The sequence below is a fragment of the Mycteria americana genome, chromosome 12 (assembly GCF_035582795.1).
Source record: "Mycteria americana isolate JAX WOST 10 ecotype Jacksonville Zoo and Gardens chromosome 12, USCA_MyAme_1.0, whole genome shotgun sequence".
In the NCBI taxonomy this organism is placed as follows: Eukaryota; Metazoa; Chordata; class Aves; order Ciconiiformes; family Ciconiidae; genus Mycteria; species Mycteria americana.
This window is the reverse complement of record NC_134376.1, coordinates 1,599,063-1,612,569: the sequence shown is the minus strand read 5'-3', so window position 1 is coordinate 1,612,569 and position 13,507 is coordinate 1,599,063. Positions and strand designations below refer to the sequence as shown.

The 13,507-nt window shown below is 59.7% G+C and overlaps 1 protein-coding gene across 1 annotated transcript in view; it reads left to right on the top strand.

The window, feature by feature from the left end:
* The window catches only part of GRID2IP (Grid2 interacting protein), a 43,775-nt gene that overhangs the window by 10,442 nt on the left and 19,826 nt on the right, over positions 1-13,507 (top strand). Inside the window, exons 8-11 of the mRNA XM_075515321.1 lie at positions 8,732-8,986; positions 10,551-10,636; positions 11,070-11,139; positions 12,461-12,555. Of these exons, the coding sequence (XP_075371436.1) occupies positions 8,732-8,986; positions 10,551-10,636; positions 11,070-11,139; positions 12,461-12,555 (506 nt within the window). The remainder of the gene's footprint in view (positions 1-8,731; positions 8,987-10,550; positions 10,637-11,069; positions 11,140-12,460; positions 12,556-13,507) is intronic.

Sequence of the window (13,507 nt, the reverse complement as noted above, 5' to 3'; positions counted from 1 at the left end):
GGAGGAGATGTGCCGAGAGGAGCCCTCGGAGGGGCTGGGACGAGCCCCTTCCCTCTGGTGATGGGGGTGCCCGTCGCCCAGGGACTGGGGAGGGATGCTGGGGGCGACGCCGGGGGTGATGCCAGCAAGGGTCCCCGACGCTCGCCTCACCGGCAGCCCCGGGCCCCGGCAGGCTCGCCGAGCCCTGCCGTGGCGTGTGTGGCGGTGGGCGACCGGGTGGCCCCCGCCACGCAGAGCCCCGCGGCCGGTACGTCCCCGTCTGCCGCTGACCCTCGCGCTGGCCTGATTGGATCTTCTCTCTGCGCCAGCTGAATTTATTTTCGGGCCGTTGCTGCTGCCGGCTGTCCTCCCTCCCCTGCCTGTCCCCTCCCCAGGCTCCCCCCGGGGTTTAACGCGCTCCCTGCGAGGTGCTGTGGTACAGCGTAACCCAAGATCCCCGACTCAGCACACAGATCGACCCGGGGCTGCAGACACCTCTCCTCCTCCCGCCTGTCCTCGGGCTGGGCTTTTTCCAGTGTTGGTGGTTTTTTTTTTTTTTTTTCTTTTTGGCTCAAATGGATTTCATCCCATTTACCCAGTATTAAGCTCCTGCAGATTTTAATTTGCTGACATTTTCTTCATCCGTTTGGTTGTGGATAGCAGGGATAACGCACGTGCTGCGCCGGTTCCTCCCCGCTCCCATCCCCTGCCCATATGGCTGGTGCGTGTAGTAAAGTGCACAATTGTAGTTCAGCTCAAGAATGATGAAATACGGCAGCGAGGCGGAAAGATGAGCTGTCTCGGGTGAGTAAGAACGGACCTTTCCTGGGAGCTGAGGGGGCTGGGACGGGAATGGGTTTAAAGCAGCTTAATTCTCGAATCTAGCAACCCCCGGCACCGCAAAAACGAGATGTGCTAAAAGTTAATTAACTCTTAGCATCCATATTGCATCAGAGCTGCTCTCGTCAGGGACTCCGTGGGCATCGCAGCTCTGCCGGGGAGAGGGAAATCTCTCCTTTTGTGTTATTCCATCACCTGCAAATGCCAAAGCCCGGGTCCAGTCCCGGGGGAGCCGCGGGGTTTCTCTCCTCTGCTCCCCATGGCCGTGCCAAGCACGTGTCAGGGGCTGCGTGCGTCTCGCACCGGCGTGGGGAGGGGAGCGGGTTATTTTGGGCAGGTCGGGGTCCCAGGGGCGTGCGCCTCTTGGCACTGCTCTTATTTCTGAGCTGTTTTCAAACCAGGGCAGAGCTGCGATTCCAGCAGAGGAACGGCGCCGGCTCTGCACCCAAGTGCTCTGCAGTGCCGTCGCAGCGGCCGCCGGCTTTTCCCCGGACTCGGGGGGCCAAAGTCTCCCTGCGAGCAGAGCGGTACAGGTGGGATCCTCACCTGCCTTGCACCAGGGTTTAGCACTTGCACACCACCGCGTACCGGTTCCCGTCTCCCTTTGCACCGTGCGTTTTCCCTGTGCTGGCGGCCGCACCGGCGGTGCCCGTGCCAGCATTGCACCAGCTCCCGGCAGCGGTGTTTAGCTTTGAAACATCTGTTTGCTGTAGAATTGGGGAGCGATGGAAACGCAGATCCCCTCCTCCCCACTGACCTGCAGCGTTACAAAAGCTGGTGCATAGAACACTGGCGTTGATGCTTACATGGATATCGTCCCATTAACCCGGATTTAAACAGCAGGATGCGTGTGTGCTCCGGAGCACATCCAGCCGTATTCATTCATTAGCCGATAACTCTCGGGCTGCTCAGACTGCTATATGTTCTCATGGATCTCCTTTAAGTCGTCTTGTGCTTCACTCTGCTGCAGGGAGGATAGTTAGGGGTAGTTTGTTACTTCGCTGCCTTCGTTATGGTCCGTTCGCTTCCCGACCAGCCTCTGCTCCTGGGGGAAAACCAACGCGTGCAGCCCAAGCTGCTGGCCTGCGGTGGCCGGGCCGAGGCGAGCGCCGCTTTGATTGCAGTCACTTTTGATCCCTGACAAAGATACAATCGCTGCCCATCGGGGGTTCCCTTATTACGGGAGAAATTCTACCGAGTTCATTTTAATAATGCCCCAAACACAATCTATTTGTCTCGGCTTGTTTTTCATGGCAATAAAATCGCTTGGCATGTTCCCGTATTAAAATACTCCAGCCATCTGTGACTGTCACTGGATAAGAAATTTCATTTTAGCCATCAGGATTTCTATATTACGGCTTGCGCTGCTTCCCCGCTTGTCCCCCCCTCCACGTACCCGCTCCCGCAAGGCTGGGGGAGCTTTCTGGCTCTCTCGGGTGCCGATGCAGCCCGGGTCACCCCCGAACCCGCATCGCCCTGCCTGCTGCCTGCTGCCGCACTTCCAACTGCAAGCGGACGCCGTCCTCCCGCCCGCGGTCCGGGCAGACCCGCTGTGAAACCGCGCGGACGGCAGGACGATAATGGAGGAAAAGCGGCTCTTGTTGGCTTCCGTTTTAACAAATCCCTAATCTGATAGCCGGACATATGGTCAACTGCCCAAAAATGGGAATTAGGGCAGCAGGAAAAAAAATGTGCCAGCGGTGAAAACAATTGGGAGCGGAGTTCCTTTTCTACCGGCTGAGTTCAAATAGGTCATGACCAAAACGCCTCGGTGTAAAATCTCCTATTAGGAGATTAATTTCTTTTGACAAATCGAACTACGGCTGTAATGCAGATTATATTAGCCTGGCCCGCTTGCACACCACCACTGATTTGTAACTTTTATTTTGGGAAGTGGTTACTTGGTTCGAGTGTTTTCCAGTATATTAAAGAAAACACAGAAAGCTGCATTTGTCCTGGTGTTCCCAGCAGAAAGCAGTTTGGGGCAGCGCCTCGGCCGAGGTGACTGCTCTCTGCGGCTCCGAAAAGCGGGGGGTGACAAAACTCCCCACGCCCCGGGCTGGTGTGGGGTGCCGGCGCGGGGCACGGGGTGCGTGGGAGCTGCTGGTGGCCCCACGTCTGCCCGGCGCAGCGGCTGGCAGGGTCCCACGGGTGCCACAGGGGATCTGGGGGCCCGTCCGTGAGGCCAGGGCTGCGTCGAGCAGCCGTTTGCACCCACCGACCTGGCCACCATCCCCGGTACCCGCCGGGCGATGCTGGGCAGGATGGAGGCTGCAGAGAAAGCCTTTCTGGGGATTTCCTTGAAGGACTCCGTGTCCCCGGCAGCTGACACCGGTTTCGGGAGAGGCGAGAGTGTTCGGGGCCCTGGCGCTTGGCCGCTGATGGGGAGGGTGACCCCCAGCCGGGCACGGGCCGCGGTGCTGCTCTGGCAGGCTCTCACCAGCAGGTAACGCGTCAGTCGTTACTGGAGCCCGTGCCGGGATGTGTCATGAGAGGGTGACCCTCCCCAAAAGCTGCTGTGCGGGGCTGGGGGTTTTGGGCCGTCCCCAGGGACGAGTGGGGTGGCTGGGGAAGGGCTGCGAGGGGCTCCCGGCCCCGGCGCACGGCCGTTGTATCCCACCATGTCTGGGATGCAAAAGCGCCTTCGTTCCTATTTAATGATAACAACGGTCACATCTGCAAAACATCTGCAGCCCGATGAGTGATTACTGAGCCTCCCATTACCGGGGATAATGGGATAACAGCCCCTGTGAAAACTGCAGGGCCGTGCTCGCTGCCGGACTGGAGCGAGTCCCGCTCGTGGATGGGGGTTCGGAGGTGCCGCGTCCCCCCGTGGCTGCCAGTGCTGCCGGGGCTGGAGGCCAGTGCAGGGCTGCCGACACCCCTACCCATGCACGCCGAGGTGGCAGGGAGATTAGGTTTGAGAAAAATCTGTGCAGGTTCTTAAGCAGAAGTCCGTTACGTGGGTAAAGCAGTACACGGGTTTTCTCTCCCGAAAGCGTGTGGGTTTTAGCATTGCGGCACGGTGTCGGGGCAGAAGTGCTTTTCCAGACTGGTAGCTGCTTGCACAGCACAGTTCAGACATAATCCAAGTGCAGCTCAGTGTTTTAATCCACCCTGGGATGGGTTTTTCTGCACAACCGACAGACTCAAGGTCAGGTCTTTGCTAGTTGTTTTGGGGCTAAACCATACATTTTTCATTTTTCCTTCCTTTGCTACCTGGAGATTGTATCTGATGTTGGCAGCTCTGGAAAGCTTCTCATCCTCTTCATCAAACGCGAGTGCTGTGTTTAAAGATGGCGTTATTTAAATTAAAGATTTTTTTTTTAATCTTCTATCCCTAATGCAAAGTGCTGGTGTGTTACCCTGGGGGTAAATGATGCTCTGCGGCTCGGGGGGAGGTTTGGGCCCATGACTGTGGTCCTGGTCCTGGTCCTGGTCCTGGTCCTGGTCCTGGTCCTGGTCCAGCCTGGGCAGCTCCGCCTGTGCGCCCAGCAGCCGCGCACCCACCACCGATGCCGTTTGCCTTTAAGGTTTCTCACCCATTACAGCGGCATGTAATTTAAACAGAAGCACTTTAGAAGTCAACTAATTAGCACCAGGGAGGCATCCCCCCGGAGTTCAGCGCAGAGCCGTGCCCTCCTTTCTGTTATGAGATCGTTCCAGCTGGAAATTACAGCGACTGCAGTTTTTAGGGAAAGCGAGAGGCTTCGTCGCTGCGAGCCAGGGCAGAGCCGGAGCAGGGAGGGCAGAGCAGGCGCTAAAGCCAAACTGATAAAAAAAGGAGGCACTCGGTAGATGGTAAACCTCCGCCCGGGACTGAGAGCGTGGTGGGGAGGCGAGGGTGAAGGGAGGCAGGGACTCAGCCCAGGTAAAGTTTGCCAGCGAGCCGGCCCATCTGGCCGCGGTCCCCGTGCACCGCGGGGGTGCCAAGTGGCAGGGGGGCACCGGCTGGCGCGCGGTTTGGTGGTTGGATCCGGCCGCGTCGTGGGCGTGAGCCGAGGCTGAGACTCAGCTGCATGAGGATCTGAAGCATCTCCCTTTTGTTCCCACCGCACCCTGACAAATGGGAAAGGACCGGAGTTTCTCTCGGCATTTTCGGTACGTCTCTCTACTCCGCTCCTCCGCGCGGCGTGCATGGCGTCGGATGTGCTGGGAATGCCTCGCGCCCTGGCAGACGTCCCCGCGACGTCTCTCCTGCCTCTCTGAGCTGCGGGGACCCTGCCTCCCGGTGCCGGGGTGGCCCTGCCGCCAACCTGTGCCCACCACAGCAGCGGCACGAGGGTTGGGGGGAGCTGAGCAAAGCTCAGATGAAAAACTGGGGCTGAGGGGCTGGGGAGAGGTGGGAAGAGCACATCTGGGTGTGCTTTGTCTCCGTGACTATAGTCCACCGCAGGCACGAGCGGTGAGGACGCAAGTTTTGGGGTGCTGCGTGGTGCAGGGGTTGTGGTGGAGCGAGGACCGGGGACCCCTCGCTCCTGGCCCCGGCTGAGTGCGAGCTCTGAGCAAACTTGGGGCTGCTTTGAGCGGCTCCCGCTGGGGCCGGAGCCACCACCGCTGCCTGGCTCGAGGGGACGCACCCGGCACCGGCGAGTCTCGGCATCCAGCTTGGGGTAGAACCTTGAGGCGAGCTCCGTGCCCATCGCAGGACGTGCGCCCTTGTGCGAGGCGGCTTTCCACGGCGCTGGGCTGGTGGGGAGGCAGCTCTCAGCGAGCGCAGGCTGCAGAAATGGGGCCGTCCGCTCGGAGGTGAGCTGCAAGTGACCCGCCTGGGAGTTTTAAAAACAGCGAGCGTGACAAAGACCGAGATGTGCTAACCATCCTCTGCCGAAGCGAGCCCCAGAGCAGGGAGCCGAGCGGCTGGGGACGGGCGTGCTGGCAGACGGGCTCCTGCCAGGCGGTTTCCGACCGCAGCAGCGTGCCGCCGTCCTGGCCGGGCTGCTTCGGAGAGGGAGCGAAGGGAAAGCAGCTTGCAGCCTCTGGGGCCTCTCCCGGCCTGGAAAATGTCCTGAATTAGCATTCGTGTGTTAGAGCAGACTGAAACCTCCTGAAGAGCGTGTGCCGACACTGCTGCGGAGGAGGGTTAGTGCACCGGGGCTCAGCACACCCTACGCCGGGGCCAGGGAGCGGGCACAGGGCTGCAGTGCCTAGGGCTGGGGACACCTTTGCCGTCCCCTCTCCAACAGGGAACAGATCCAGGGCTGACCTGGGACGTGCAAGGAGAAGGAAGAGGAAGCTGACGGCACGAGGTCAGCGCTGCACGGCTCCCAGGCCCTCCCACGGGCACGGGCAGCCTGCGGGGCTGCGGGGACAGGGGCTCTGCCCTGGTCCCGGGCTGACCTCTGCAAACAGGGTGGGCGCATCCGTATCCGCGCCGACAGGCAAAGTCGGGCTTGTCCCGCGGGACGGCAGGGTGCTGCAGAAATAGCCATGGTTTCCCGCTAAGCACCGGGCACCGTCCGCCCTGTGCTGGTGCCGGTGCTGGTGCCGGTGCTGGTGCCCGCTGCACGGGTGGCACTGAGCCCGAGCAGAGGACAGGCTGAGGCATCGACGCTGTCTAATGACACCCCGTGTGCTGCCTTTGGTGGGTCCCTCGTTAAGGACCAGACCTGGGCACGCACAGTTCGGGGCCAGCGCCCGCCGAACCGCAGGGCGTCGGGGAGCTCGGGGGATCCAGCCCCCAGCAGCACTGCGGCACGGGGCCATCCCGGGCTCCCCGAGGCCGCACTGCAAATTCCCTCAAAGGGTTTTGCAGAAGGAAACTATTTTGCATGCTTCAATGGGATTATTTTTACCAGTCACTTAGCTCCTCTCCTTGCTAAGACACCGTTTTGCTTTTAGTACTGAGTCAATTCACGGTGAAACCCTTAAAGCGTGTCCTTGCGCCTGGTTACTGAGCTGGCTGTACTTTGCTCCTCAACCCTGATGTTTGCCAGCCTGCAGGCGAAGTAGCAGTCGGTGCAAAGTGGGACAGCCCTGCTGGAACGAGCAGGGCCAATTTAATTTGGCCAACTTAAATGGGAGCGTGCTCGTTTTGCCTGCAAGGAACCCGGACTTTTCCCAGGGCAGAGGCGTGGGGTCCTGCCGGGACTCGCTGCTGTCGTGCCGTCGTCCTGCTGTCATCCCCGCAGGAGTCTGCTTGCAGCTGGGTGAACTGTTTATTAGCATAATTTCACTCTTTTCTAGTTGCTGCTTAATCACAAATTGACTGTGAATCGTACCGATGTGTTACTTATTTTAAATTATCACCAAATGCTTTGCGTGAGCCTGTGTCAGCCTCTGGATGGTTTGCGATCCGTCTGCTCCTACTCAGCGTGAGCATCAGCTCTTATTTTGAGTTCTGCCTTTTGTTGGGGGGAAATAGAGATGTCCTGGTCCTGGTAGAGTTGGGATTTGAAGCCTCCCCTTCCTCCTCCTCTGGCTTCACCCAGGCTTTCGGGTTCCTTCGGTGAAGTTGCCCGAGAGATGGGGGTGACCCACGGGAGCCCCCCGCCAGCCCCAGCCTCTCCAGCCACACTTCGTTAGCAACCGGCCATCGTCACGGCCACGTCAGGCCGGCGGCAGGAGGGTGCAGCCCCTCGGAACAAGTTGCTTTGGGTCCTCTGACGCCAGCTGCGAGTTTGGCCCAGGCAGTGCCCCCCGGGAGACGTGCCCCCCGGGAGACGTGCCCCCCGGGAGATTTGGAAGCGACGCTCGCATTCCTCCCCCGCCGCAAGCGTCGGAGTTCGCGTTAATGTAGGGAGCGCGTTCTCACGCGCCGCGAGGTGAAGAGCACTAACGAACCTCGCAGGACGGTATTGTCTAACGAGCAAATGCAGCTGCGCCAGGCAGCCGGGTCCGGGGGCAGGGAGGGGTTGCTATAGAAACACACAGATAACAGCTCCTCCAGAAGCCCCTAAATGTGCAAATGGGAAGGTAGGCGTAGGTGAGCGGGGCGACGGCCGTCTCGCTGTTGTGGTGGCAGAAGGAAAAGGCAACGAAAAAGCGTCGTTACGGGGCGAAGCTCCGGCCGGGGTGGGAGCGGGGCGGAGGCACCCGGAGAGAGCTTTGCGCTCGCTGTGCATCTCCCGGGGGTCCTGGAGGGGGGACAACGGCCGCTCGGCTCTGGCAGAGCAGCTCCTACCAGGCAGAGGGGAGGTGACCCGCAACAGAGCAAGTTCCCAGCGGCGTCCCCTTGCCTGCAGCGTCACTGTGCCCCTCCTCGTCCCTGCAGCACCCGCGTCTCCCAAGGGGCGCGAGGCTCCCGCCTGGCCGCGGCGGGAGCTGTGGGGTGGCAATAGCCAAGGCTGGAGCCCGGAAGAGTGGAGTCCAGGGCTCCCAGCAGAGGGGCTGGGGCAGGAGATGGGGAGCAATATTTCGGGGGTCCCAGAACGTGCTGGGGAGGAAGCGGGTCTGGAGGAGGCGGTTTGGCACTGGCACACGGGGGGCACGTGCACGTTGGGACCCCTGGCCGTGGGTACCACGCAGCAAGGATCGGGGTTGCAACGGACAGGCACCGCGGGGGCAAGGGTCCTCCCCTGCCCGGCCGCCTCCCTGGCTGTGGGCGTGGGGGGAAGCGATTAATCTGGGACTCGAGCGGAACCTCGTCATCGGCGTACCGGGACCGGCAGCTGAAGGGGCCCGGGCCGGGATGCACGAGGAGGAACCGAGTTGTTTGAATGAGTCTCTGTGAGCGCTGTGGAGGGGTGCAACCTCCTCACCCCAACGGATGCATGCACAGGACGGAGCAGGAGATGCCGCCGGCGTCCCCAGCCCCGGCATTTGCAGCTCCGGGGAGGACTGAGGCCAAGAGCGCACGAGGGGCTGGGGCTGCTCCGACCTTTCCTTTCCCAGGTATGGCTGGATCCAGAGCTCCGGGCCACGGCCGCTCCAGCCCCGCGCCTCACTCCCCTCCCTTGTCTCATTTTTCCAGGATTTTCATCCCCAAGAAGCACCGGCAGCGGTTTGACGAGGTGGTGTCTCAGAGCCTGATCAGCAAGCTCTGCCGCTCCAAGAGCGAGCAGCACAGCAATCGGCTGCGGCGCAGCCGGAGCGAGGACCACCAGGAGCGGCTCCTCGTCTCCACCCGTGCCAGCTCCGTGCCCCGGTGCCACGAGGAGGCCAGCAAGAGCCTGCGAAAAACCACTTCGCTCATCACCAGCAATGTGGCCTCGGGGGCTGCCCGCAGGTAACACCTCTCCCGGACGCCCTCGAGCTCGCGGTGGCAGGGTCTGATTTGGCGTGGATGGCAGCACGGGGGCGGGATGCCAGAGAAAGGGGGGAAGGCAGTAGGAAAGGAGATGTCTTCAGTGTGCAGAATGGGTGAAATCCCCCTGGGATGAGGATGAACAAAGACCTCTCCTTCTCAAAGGCTGGGCACATTTGCACCCCTTGTCCCAGCTCTGGGCCACCCTTTCTGCCCCCTCGCTGTTGCAGGGCTCGCTGGGACGAGCCGAGTGAGGAGCTGAGATGGCACGTGCAGGCTGCCAGGGCTTGTCAGCTCCCGTGCTGGGGGGGCTGCAGGGCGCCCGGCCGTGCCGGCGGGATGGAGGGCACCCAGGCACAGAGCAGGCCGTATCGTCCTGCCCTGCCCCGGGGGGTGTCCAGGTGCGAGGCCGCGGGACGCAAGAAGGACGATCCCTGGTGCACAGGGGATGAACCCATTTCCCGCTGCCCCTACGGCCAGACCTCAGCAGCCCCGGCCAGACCTGAGCCCTGCCGTGCTGGCGGTGGCTCCTGCTCCGTTCCTGGCCCGTCCCATGAACAAGAGAGCAGTATCTGGTCTGCCAGCACAGCCGGGGAATCCTCCTGGGAGGGGCTGTGCTGCCACAGGCACGTCCCGAGCCATTCCCCTGCCTCCAGCTGGTATCTCCAGGGTGTTTGGCTGCAGCACGCCTTCCTGCCAGGATAATTTTTGGTGTGACTTATCCAAAATCCAGTTCCAGCACAGTCTCCCTCCCTGCCAGCATAGGATGGGTCCCTACAACAGGCTTTCTGGTTGTAAACGATCTCAGTGATGTTGCCTTCCCCCAGAGCTCCCCACAGGGAACAACTCCCAGCTCCCATCAGCCTCCCGGCAGAGACATTTCCTAATGCTCCTTCCAAAATTTCCTAGCTGAATTTAATTTCTCTCTCATCAGCCTACGAGATCTTTGCCCCCTAAAACACATCGCCTCTCCTACTCTGTCGATGTGATATATAAGCTACGTCCCATGCTCCGCTTTAAAAACACATCGGATTTGAAGGACCGGACGGTGGTTTTATGAATTTGGTACTGAATGCAGAGCAAGAGCCTGCGCTCAGAGGCTCTGCCCCTAAAACAGCGGCATCTCTTCCTGCCTGCAGAGCACCCGCATCCCCGCAGCCCTCCCTGAGGTTTTGCCTGGGCTGTTTGTAGCACCCCTCCGATCGCTCGCCCACCACCCCCCCGAGCTGGCTCAGCGCCGTGGGCTCCCTCTGCCCCCCAGCACGGGCAGGCTGCAGGCAGGAGAGGCTGGCAGTGCTGGCAGGACAGGCAGCTGCACTGCGGCCGTGCGGGGCCACCAAAGCCACCCACACCTTCCCTCCATCCCCTCTCCCCATTTGAAAGACGCTTCGGTATCAAAGGGGACCTCGCGGGGACGCAGCGAGCGTCGAGGGCTTGGGCACTCAGGGGATACCTGGGCTAACGGGGCTTTGGTGGGGCTGGGCAAGGAAACAAGAACCAAATATTTGTTGGGCTCTGGTTTCACATTTGCTTTTTTTCCCTGCAGAACTGTGCGAGTTTATAAAGGCAACAGAAGCTTTGGCTTCACGCTACGCGGCCATGCCCCGGTGTGGATCGAGTCCGTTCTGCCAGGTAAGGAAGCCTCCAGCCGCAAGGTTCAAAGATAACTTATTTATCTCTGGTCTGAACTCAAAATGTTAAGTGCCTGCTGTTTGCTAGAAAATAGCAAAAGGGACTTTTACAAGGGTCAGTGATGGAGTCTCCAGAGTTGAATAATTAGTGTCTTTGGTACAATTTAGTTTGGCTTTACGGACTCCCTCTTTTGCAAGGTGGAAAATGTCTGTGTTCAGTAAATAGCCGGGAATCACACCCGAGTTTCCAATGCAAGCTGGGCGCTGGCATCGCTGCGCCCGGTGAACAGCCCCAGCCCACCCAGATAATCCAGCTGCAGTGGGTGCCCTGCCCTGGGGGTATCCCTGGGCACAGAGCAGCCGGAGAGCTGGGACCCCCTCCCTGTAAGCAGGGGTCCGCCAGCTAAAGCCCCTCTCGTTCCCTGTGCATTTAGGGAGCCCGGCGGAGAAGGCTGCTCTCAAAGCTGGAGACCGGATCCTATTCCTCAACGGTCTGGACATGAGGTAAGAGGCTCTTTAGGAGACCTGTGCCAAGGGGCGGTGGGTGGCCAAGCACAGCCGTGTTCACTTGTTCACTCTTGTGCAGCAGAAATGAGAGCTGGCCATCCTCGAGAGCTGTCTACTGAGGTGCACGAGGGGTTTTGCCCCATACGGGCATCCCCTTTACTATTCTTTTACAAAAACTGGCTCTAAGAGTAGTATTTCAGCTCCATCCCTGCTCCTCCTTTGACTTCTCTGTGCAAATAGCCACATATAATGCATGACACACTATATATAACTGGGGTCCTGACCGCAACCCACCTGCAGACCCCGATTCAAGCCCCTGTGAGTTCAGGTGTACAAGTCAAACACCTGGGGTTCTGCTTTTGAAAGCAGCAGAGCGCCAGCCAGGCCGTGAATCACTCCCAGAATGGGATCATAAGTTTAAAACCACATGGGCAATCGCATTTCCACCTCGAAATTAATTCTCCTATATATTATTTGCGCACAACAAAAGCGATCAAACCAGAGCTGAGCGTGCACCTTGCCGGTGCAGTGGCAGCAGCCCGTATTTCCTTGGGTTGGTCTTTCCGCACAAAAAGCAAGAGCAAAGGGTTAGAAGAGGCTACGCGATAAGAGAAAGTGATGAATATTTAAAGGTTAAACATCTGATGCTGCTTCTGCCGGTGCTCAGGTTCTCACATTTCAGCTGATCCAGCAAACTGTTGGCTGATGCAGCACTGCCAGAAAATAGAGGAGACCGAGTTGAAGATTGTCCTCTGAGCCCGTGTTTTGGCAGGCGTTGTCCCAGGCTGGCCCCTACCCTTCTCCAAGGACACTCCAAGATTATTTTTTTTTTTTTGCCTACAAAAACGCATTTTACATCCACCTTGCATTTTCTTTTCACGCAGAATTAGGACAGGCAAGGAGAGACCTGCAGAAATGGAAAGTTCGTCTGCTGGGTCTGAGCGTAGCTTAAAGTAACGCCGGCTTCGCTTGCCGTGGCAGCTCCGCGGGGTGCTCGCAGGCGTGCCCTGCGGCTATTCCTTGCCGCAGGTGCGGCGGAGAGCCCAGTCCCAGGGTGCGATTCACGCTCTCCCTCGGGGAGGCTCTTTGCTGAGCAGCACAGCTAGAGCCGAGCAAAGATCGAGAGGCCAGGGGAATTGCAGCGGGGCCCAACACCGCCTGGCTCTCAGCAGCAAGATGAGGCTTTTTGCAAGATAAGCGAAGCCAGCTGCAAACTTCCATTTCACCGCTGCCCTCCCGCGAGCCGCTGCCTGCGGTGCTGCCTGCACAGGCAAGGCAAGCCCGGCAGCCCTGACCCGGGCTCTCCTGTGCCCCGCAGGAACTGCTCCCATGACAAGGTGGTGTCGATGCTGCAGGGCAGCGGGGCGATGCCCACCTTGGTGGTGGAAGAGGGGATCGTCAACTTCTCCAACGGTAAGAGCGCGGGGAGGAGAGGGCCCGGAGCGGCAGAAACCCCACGCCAGCTCCCGAATTCCCCGCGCAGGAGGGAATCCTCCCATAGGCTCAGCGGGTTTAACGCTGCCCGGAGAGCCGCTCCTCTCGCCGGGGCACGCGGCTGCCCGCTTTCTGGGATCAGGCTTGGCTGCTCTCCAGAAGGGTTCGTCCCACCGTATGATCGTCCTTGACAGCCCTTGCCACTGTCCTTTACGTGCAGTCTGTGCTGTGTACTTGACCGAAGTAATCCAACCCTGTGCATCCATGGTCGCTGTGCAAATCCCACGGTTGTGTATGGCCTGTGCTGTTCAGAATAACTCCTGCTGTTATGAATAATTTAGCTTGCTGCTGGTGAGTGAGTCAGCGGGAGATGAGGGTGTCTGGGGCAACGTGGGTGGCTGTCAGCACCATTTTAGCGAAGGGGCATGACCGCAGCCCAGGGCAGAGCGCAGTCACCGCTGTGTTTCCGAAGCCGTGCAAAGGCAGGAGGGTCGGTGTGTTATTGGGGTGCTGCTCTGCAACGCATAGGCCCGGGAATTAGGGACTGGCTCTTCCCTCCAGAGTAGCGGTGGAGTCTCCTGAGCTTGGCATTAGCAGCCCGGTATTACCAGCTTGTTTGCATGTGCCCTAGAAACAAAACCGAGCACCTCACTACTTCACAGTATGGAGCCAGCGGCACTTAAATTCCTTCACTGCCCCCCCCCCCCCCCAAAAAAAAACCCCAAGAAATGATGGAATTTTTTGCTCCCACTGCCTTGGCCATATTCCTACATGGATAAGTGCATCCCACAGACACGGTCGGGTCCCTCTCCCAGCCATGCTTATTGCCCTGCGCTCACTGCAGAGGCAGCCAGGCTGTGGCACAGGGACCAGTGCAGATGAGCACGGCAAAGCAACTGACCCTCCTTGCCTCAGTTCACTCACAGGTAAC